This window comes from Cynara cardunculus, assembly GCF_001531365.2.
Source record: "Cynara cardunculus var. scolymus isolate 2C chromosome LG 3, CcrdV1, whole genome shotgun sequence".
In the NCBI taxonomy this organism is placed as follows: domain Eukaryota; kingdom Viridiplantae; phylum Streptophyta; class Magnoliopsida; order Asterales; family Asteraceae; genus Cynara; species Cynara cardunculus.
The window spans coordinates 25933692-25942973 of NC_037530.1; the positions used below are offsets into that span (position 1 = coordinate 25933692).

The 9282-nt window shown below is 34.9% G+C and overlaps 1 protein-coding gene across 1 annotated transcript; it reads right to left on the reverse strand.

Annotated features, from left to right (window-relative positions):
- Positions 1–1633: 1633 nt before the first annotated feature.
- On the reverse strand, positions 1634–3531 carry LOC112509610 (probable WRKY transcription factor 15). The gene is made up of 3 exons (XM_025114660.1): positions 2741–3531; positions 2513–2638; positions 1634–1973 (listed from the first exon to the last, which is right to left on the reverse strand). The coding sequence occupies exons 1-3, from the start codon at positions 3496–3498 to the stop codon at positions 1811–1813; spliced, it is 1047 nt and encodes a 348-aa protein (XP_024970428.1). The 5' UTR covers positions 3499–3531; the 3' UTR covers positions 1634–1810.
- Positions 3532–9282: the final 5751 nt, after the last annotated feature.

Below are 9282 nucleotides of genomic sequence, written 5' to 3' on the forward strand. Positions count from 1 at the left end.
TTTATAATTCAAAAATATCTTTTTTAACTTTTAACCAGTTTTTGTTGTTTTCTTATATTAATAATTAATAATTAATATTAGAATCTACTTTAAAAATAAAATATGATGTAATAATAGTTTAGTGCGTATGTTACTTTTTAGGCTTTCTTCCGCTTCCTACTTTTTTTTTTAATTTTATGATAAGATGCTTTCTCTTGCAGATGACAACAAAGACACAATTGTTGGTTTAATCTTAATGGACGAGGTATAAAATCATAATACAAAAAGGTTTTCTAGATTTTGATTAACGCAATTACAGAATGATGCAACATATAATTTAAATCGAATCAATCCAATTTATCATATTAATTAAAAAAAACCTTAATAACAGTCTGATAAACTTTAAGATCAAAATTGATTTGAAATTGCGAAATGAAATTGATTAAGATTGATTCTAGATTAAAAACCTAATCAATTAAGCTTTAAATCATATACAAATAAGATCAAATCATCAAAAATTATAAACCCAAACTTGTGTTGTTCGTATTTTTCATAAATTCGGAAAATCTTCAAACTCTTCAAGATTGTTGTTCATTTCTTCATCAAATCCACTGAATCTGCTATGATACCAATTGATAATCTCATAAATGAACAAATAACAGTGAAATCAACATAATATTGATGGAGAATCTCTCATTATGTATATTAATATTTCTAGAGAGAGTTTATATAAAAAGATTTTCTAGATTTTGATTTGAAAGTTTTTATGCTCAAATTTTATATGTAACTCATTTTTAAGTTAGAAATTTTCATGAATTTTGTGTGTTATAAAGTAAAAAACAATTACAAATGTATCACAACACATGAATATAGCAAGACATTAATAAAAATAGGAAAAAGATCAGTGTAAAGCCATCTTTTTGTCATAATAACACAACTGTATGCAACATTTCTACACTGCATGCGTCGTGGAATGTTGGGATAAAAGTCGTGTCTCACGCCCTATTAAACGTGTGGCATGTCGTAGCTTAATGTGAGATTTTTATATGATATTTAATTTTTACCTTTGAAGTGTCTTATTTTTTAGTTTTTATCATATAATCTAATTTAAATTGTTTGATATCATTAACTTATAGAGTAATTGTAAAATTTTCCGTCATAATTCACGCCTTGAAAATCGTCGTGGCATTCACTCCTAAGAGTTAAGTTTAACCTCACTGTCATGTCATGCCATTTAAAACCTTGCTCATATCTTCAGAGTAGAAACTTTGTAACATAAACAATATGTATTTTTTTTTAATTAACCTGGATATCTAACCCGCTATGCGAGCCGACTAATCCCAGGGCGAGGGCGACCATCTGCTTTACAGATAGCCCAGAGTCACCGCATTTGAACCTCCGTGGCGACAAAAGAATTTTTTATTTCTCCTTGGATTTGAACCTGAGACCTCCTGATACTTTACTCAAAACAATCAGGCACCACCCTTGTGGTTAACAATATGTATCTTAATTTATATTCTTACAAAAAATTTCAATACGGATCACAATTGAATTAAAAAATAAAAACTCTTATGGATTTCTAAGTATATGTATAAGCAGAAAATAGATCAACTCATAACTGAAAATAAAGATCAAAATATACATGAAATAACGATTGAAAAAAGTCTAATTAAAAAAATTGTCTAATTGCAAATCAAATATTTTCAGTTGACGATTTAGCCCTACAAAGCATCTCTCCGACTCTCTCTTTACAACTTGAAACGGTTGCAGTTACGATGTACACTTTCATTTCCATATTAATTCAGAACACGAGTAACATGTGATGCAATTTTTAAGAAGATTCAAGAACTATAGCTCCCGTAGTGTCATTGACGTTGTGAGAATGGTTGTGTTCGCCTTCGTAGGTTACAATGAGCATCGCTGGATCATCCAATGCCTTTTCCACATGTTTTCTTGCAGGACAGCCTCTTAAACTGCTACACTTATAATAACCCCTGAATTTACATTAACAAAAACAAATTATTCATATAATTATAACCATTTTAATTATTTTAAAAGAATTAAAATAATTATGGTATGGTTTACAACATGTTGAATCAAATCATATATTTAATGTACAAAAATCACTTTTAAGATTATGAGGACGTGGACACCAATACGAATAAATAAATTCGAATGCTAGGTCCATTATCGTAAAATTATTATTTATAATACGATAGTTGACTTTTTCGGTTTGAACGCTGACTATATTTTTGTTTTCAATCTTGGAATAATACTCTCTAATAATTGATAAGTGATATGGTGGATTTTCTTTTATTATTTTTTTTTGAGAAAAGTCTACTTAATTAATTGAGTTAAATTACGAAAATACCCATAAACATGAGTCAAATCTTTCACTCTCTTTCGAGCGACCCCTTTGTCGAGAAAATAAGAAATATACCGATTGGTCAACGGGTTAGTGAGTTGGAGAGACTCACTGAGTTAACCAGCCAGTTTCTCCGATATCAACTAAAACTATAGACAAGAAATTTACCTTGGATGTGGCGAACCTTTGATTGGCTTCTGACCGTATTTCCTCCATGAGTAGTCGTCCGGTGGTATATCGGCCATCTTCATGCTTATCGCCGGCACTCGTACAATCCTCCTCATCTTCGATTTCCTGCAAATTGATCAGATTAGAAAAACGCCCAATTTTTAATGATGAACTAGAATTGATAGTTAAGAATTGGGGTTAAGGTAGGTAGGATGGATGTTGATTTACCTTTTCTTTGAACAATGGCAGCGCCCAGAAGAATTAGCGCATTTGGTGTGAGAATCATCCATGGAGTTGCATTTCCTTTTGAAGGAGGAAGAAGACATATTCGGCTGACCGGCAGAGGAAACCTGAGACATATTCGTGATCTGAAAACCAGAAGACATTGATGGCTGGAAACTGTCTGTATCTCCGGTCAACGACGACATGAAGGAATTCGCTTGAGACGCGGCGGCAGCAGCAGTGGCGGCGAAATTGATAGTAGTCACAGGAAAATCCTTCCGATCAAAGGATCCCGATTTCACCAACGGATGGTGGTGAATCGTCTGAGAAGACGGTGGGAGACGCTGCTGAATCGGCGCAGGGGAATACACCTTCTCCACCGTCTGATGATGGTGCGGGTTGGTGACGCCGGCCGCCAACAGCGCAGGTTTCTCTTGCGAAACAGGTGGATTACAAACAGGGCCGCGTCTGAAACGAGCGTGACCGGTGCGATTCCGATCGAGTAGAGAGATGAACTTTTTGAACTTGGTGACAGCAACATCAGCGACGGCTACATAATCGGTGGTAGCAGAAGAGTCGGCGGGGGGAGAAGACGATGATGATGACGTCGTATTGGTTTGATACGATTGGTTTTGTGAAGAAAGTAATCTGATGAGATTCTCAACGCTTTGAAGACCGGCGGCGGCCGCTTCTTGAACGGAATTTTCATCCATTTTGGTAAGTAAAGCACCGTTTCTGTAAGCATTCATCAAATCGACCGCCATATGTATTGAATTGAACCATAAATTGAAAGGGGGGGATTTAAAGGACTGGTTTCTTCTTCGTCTATCGGTGGTCAAACCCTCAAGCCAATAATGGCTCTACGTGTGGAAAATGGCCGGGTAGAGAAAAGGTCAAAATAGACCGCATTTTGGGTGGATGAATCGGAAAATATTTATATAATTCGTCCCTCGACTTTGCTACTTTCGTTGCAGATAATCCTTTTACATTTCATGCTTTTTTATTACTTGCGTAACCCTTTACCTTTCCAATAAGACGGAATGTAATAGCATATTTCCAACACCTTTTTCAAAATTTTGTCAAATTTAAAGTTAAAAATTAAATAGTAAACTATAATCTTGGTCCTTATGGTTTACATCAATTTTCGAAAGTGATTTTTATACTTTAATAACTACAGTTATCGTCTCTGTAAAATAAGGGGTATTTCAGTCTCTTTACCCCTTCTTACTAATTTTCTATTAAATAATAAAATACTTATAATATATATATATATATATATTATTTATATAGAGATGAGTTATTATGCAACCTTTTATATTTGTATAACTAATACAACTCAATCTCAACCGTCCATTTAATTTGATGAATATGTGATTTCATAAAAAATTGATTGTTTCCTGATATAAAGTATTGATAATAATTATTGAACTCTAGCGATCTTCCATAAATATTCAAATAATAATAAATGAACTCTCATCATTTCCATAAATATTTCAATTGATTGAGTCGCATTGGTCCCATATATATATATATATATATATATGTGGATACATATATACACACTCTAACATTCCAATGAGCTCTTAACTGACCACAACTCTTTCCCTTCGAACTTTCCGACGAACCAACACCACCTCCTCCTTCTTCGATCTTTCACCCTTAGCACTTCCCCCAACTTACTCCTCTGGTTGAATGGTTCAGAAACTTGCTCCTTCAATTGAATGGTTCAAAACTCACTCCTTCGAGCTTGATTTACGGCCAAACATGTTTTGAGGTTGGTGATGGAGGCGCTCAACCAAGTCTATGCATCAAAGTTAGAGCTCCAGTTGTGTTCCAGGTTGAGCAACTCTGGCGCCTCTCAGCCCTGTAACCCCAGCACCCCTCATCCTTGAGACTTCGACTCCCTCAACCCTAGCTACCCAGATGAACGCTCCCCTCCTCGTTTTTTGTTTGTAAATTGAAACCTCATCTCCTTTTGATTTAGTTTGATTAAGTTTTTAGGGTTTGATATAAAGAGATTTAGGTTTGGTTTTAGGTCTTGAGTTTGTATATTGTTTTAGGATTTGAGTTTGTATATTTGATTTAGGGTTCTTGTTGTTTCACAAAGTCTTTTAATAAGGCTATAATTTCTTCAATATGATTTGAAATACTATCTAGTGGCTTGAATTTGTCTATCTTCCATTGCGAAAGAATCTTCCATCTTTGATGGCTTCAAATAATCGGATGTTTGAACCTTTGATATGCTTCAGTTGATTTATAACATTTATAACTTACCTAATTCTTCAATTGATTTATAACATTCAATAGATGAATCTTCGATGGCTTCAACTGTGCTTTGGCTGTTTTCTCCGTCTTCCCCAAAAGCAAAAAAACTTCATAGTTGGTCTGTGGAGGTGGTGTTGTGGTTCTGTGGACGATAGAGGTGGTGGATTGATGGTGATTCTGTGGAGGTGGTGCAACGGTGGTCGATGGGAAAGAAAGGCAAGGATGAGGGTCTCCGGTAAACAATGAGATTGGAGGTGGGATTGGGAGTCTGTATGTGTGTGTATATATAATAAATTTTTAATTTTTTACATAAAAATAGTAAAAAGGGGTGAAAAGACCAAAATATCCCTTACTTAACGGACAATTTTAACGAAGATAATGACCAGAGACGATTTTCAAATCAAAATGTAAAAGTAGTGACAATAGCTATAGTTATTGAAGTTTACAGACCACTTTCGAAGATTCATATAAACCATAAGGACCAAAATTGTAGTTTACTCAAAATTAGATCTTTAAAGAAAAATTGTGTTTAGCATATTACATCTTTGGTCCCTAAGGTAAGTTATTTATTACGGATTTGGTCTTTTATCTTCATTTATTACAAAAAACCTTCAAGTATTCAGTTTGTTATGGATTTGGTTCCTGAGGCAAAAGGCCGTCTATTTTTTGCCTTTAGCTCCCACCACGTGTGATGCACATGAGAGTAAAATGGTCAAATCCTTTTATTTCTTTTCCCCCTATTTTCTTCTGTTTTAGTAATCAATTCCCCCGATGAAAATCCTTCACCATTGCCACGCATTGCACACGACATCCCTCTAGTTTGTTGTTTCATCTTCTTCTCAGTTCGAATTTTTTTCTAGCTTGACAATGTGGATGATTCGCCTCAGTAACTCACCTTTGGACCCATATAAAGTTTGTAGTACGTCATTTGTATTCACATCATTGTTTGTTGATGTCACTGATGTTTTCGTTCTTTACTGAATTTTTGATCATAATTTTATTTTCTTTGTACTATTCAAGTCTGATACCAATGAAGGTTCACCATGGTGAGGAGTTTTACCAATAGTCTAGGTAGGAAGTATATCGTTTGTAAGGTTAACTATGTTGATCTAATAGATGTTGATGTGTTGAGTGTTCATGAAGTTAATCCAATGAGGATAGATCTATGGTATAATCCTAAAGACAAAATGTATTACCACTTTATGGTACCAAAATCTAACCTATTCTTCGGGCTTGAAGCTTTAATCAATGATCATGACATTTTGAATTTGTTTAAGTATACAAGTCAGTTCAAAGTTATAGATATATACATTGAACAAGGGACGACTAACCTGCAAACATATGAAAGGTCCCCCAATTGTAGGAAAGTTGTTATTAGAAAAGTCCTTGATAATGAATCTCCAAAATTTAATATGATGAGAACTAGATAAGGTTGATGCTTCTTCAAGAGATAAGAAAAAATTATTTCTTGAATTAATTGAACCAGTAGAGGGTGAAAATTCGATTAAAAAGGTGCCTACACGGAAGGAAAAGATTAAAGATAATGAGAATTTGGTGTAAACATGGGTAAACAGGTGCCACTAGTGGATAAACCCTTGTCATCAGTGGATGAATCTTTGGGTGAATATGTGCCAACCATGGATGATCAATTTCCTACTTTTAGCCACGTTGAGGACTTTCCTTCTTTTGTTGGGAGAGATGGGGAGTTTCACGAAGATGCAACATCAAAAGTTGACAATAAGTGCACAAGTAAATTATAAGAGAGTAGTGATGAACTTGAATTCATGATGGATAGACTAGACATGGTAGTAGATATAGAGGTATACATGAACAAAGGGAAGGGAAAATCATGTGTAGAGTTAGATGATACAGACAAAAAGGAGGAGTTTGATGATATAACTATTGACATGGAGGAATTTGAGAGTGGTGAAGAGTCTGACTTTGAAACAAGTAGGAAAAAAGTATTACACAAGATTAAAAGATTTCATGAAGGATTGAGAACACATTTTCATGTTGGTCAATTGTTCTAAAGCAAGGCATATATAAAACATGTAATTACAGAGATTTGAATTCAGGCAAGGAGGGAATTGGGTTTAATAAAGAATGACAAGACGAAGATGAGGGCAATATGCAAAGGAAAGGTTCTTCAAATGGGAGGGACAAGTACTCATGGGCCAACCTCTGATGGGCCTGATGATTCTAGAATTTCCGAGTCAAATTCAACATGTCCTTGGGTATTGCTTATTTCCAGAGACAAAAAGAATCATACTTGGACAATAAAGACCTACAAAGACGCTCATACATGTTTACAAGAAAGAAAAGTGAGGCAGTGTACAACTATTTTTCTCTCTCAACAGGTTGAAGAGACCATTGTTCCCAACCCTAAGATCCCGATGAAAGCTTTGGTAGAAGGACTGGCTAGGAAGTATAAACTTTGTGTAACAAATACGAGGCTTATAGGAAAAGGAAATTTCAACAAAGAAGGTGGGAGGTGATTATAGTGAACAATATTAGGGTTTGAGAGACTATGTTTTGAAGCTTCAAGGAGAAAGCCCAGGCACCACAGTTAGGCTAGTAGTTCAAAGTGAGCCCATCCTAGACACACCACAAGGCAGTTCAAATATATATACATATATATTGGTGCACTAAAGGTTGGATTCAAATAATGTGGAAAGAATTTGTTGGGTCTAAATGGATCTTTCATGGAAGGACCTTATCTAGGCCAGATTTTGTGTGTAGTTGGGGTTGAACAAAACCAAAGTATTTATCCTTTAGCTTATGCCATAGTAGAAGCTGAGACCAAAGATTGTTCTAGATGGTTCATGGAATGCTTGGCTGATGACCTTGATTTGACTAGATCTTCCAATTTCACTTTTAGTAGTGATAGGCAAAAGGTCATGTTTCTAACTAGTTTACTTAACTGCATTTTTTACTAGTTCATTTAACTTGGGTGATGACATTGGTTTACCTTGATTTGACTAGAGGATTATACTAGCACTTGCTAAGGTTTTTCCATATGTAGAGCAAAAATTCTGCCTTAGCACATATATGAGAATATGAAGAAGATATGGAAGGGAAAAATATACAAGGATCTATTATGGAAATGTGCAACAACACCAACACTTCCACAAATTTAAAAAAAAATGCATGAATGACTTGAAAGCTTTGAATAAAGATGCTTATGTATTGTTAAAAGATATACCCGATGTTTATTGGTCTAGAGCCCACTTTACAGGTACATTTACTTCTTCATTAATGCATTTATGTTAAAGTACTTTGTTATTAATAAATCAGACCTATTAACTAAAGAATTTTAGGTGATGACATTGTACAGGTAGACCTCATTGTGATGTTTTATTGAGCAACATGTGTGAGGTCTTCAACAAGCAGCTTATAGATGGTAATGGCAGAACTATCGTAATAGCATTGGATTACATTAGAGGATACCCGATGAAGAGGATTTCTAATGCAGAAACAACGACCAAGATTTTGAACTCAATTAACGTATAAGATGCATAATTTGTTGTTATTTAGAATGGTGGGGACAAATATCAAATGAGTAGACCATGGTAGAATCAACGTGTTGGTGATTAAAGACAGAAGTCATGCACATGTAGGAAATGGGATTTGATAGGAATACCATGTAGGCATGTTTTTGCCACAATATAGTACATGTCATTTAACAGAGAAGAAGTTAGGTTACCTGAAAACAATGGTTGGATGCTAGTTACACTCTCACAACTTGGAAAACTATTTATGGGTTCAAAGTTAGCCTTCTGAGTGGAAGGAATTATGGCCCAAGAGTGACTATCCACTTACACTAACTCCACCAGTTTATCAGACACATGTTGGTAGACTAAAGAAGAAGAGAAGGAAGAGTGTTGAGGAATTAAGTCAACATGTTATGAAAGGTTCAAATCTTTCAAAGACTGGGAAGACTGTAACTTGTACCAAATGCAAGAAAAGAGGGCACAAATCCAGGATTTGCAAGGGACATGAAGACAGGCCAGTTTGATGTAGTGGTACTAGTTTTTAGTGTCTTTTGCTTTGTTATCATGTGGTAGTACTAGTGTTTAGTGTCTTTTGCTTTGATGTGATGTTAGTAATGTCATTTATTTGTGAGGTCATGTGAACTTCCTTTTGTGAGTATGCTTACAATGTAATAGTGGCATATTTGATTAATTTATGGTTGATTAAGTTACCCATGATAGTTCTTATTAATTTATGGTTGCTATTTTACATGTAACAAGTAGTTGCCTTCGATTCTTCCGAGCTTCTGAGAT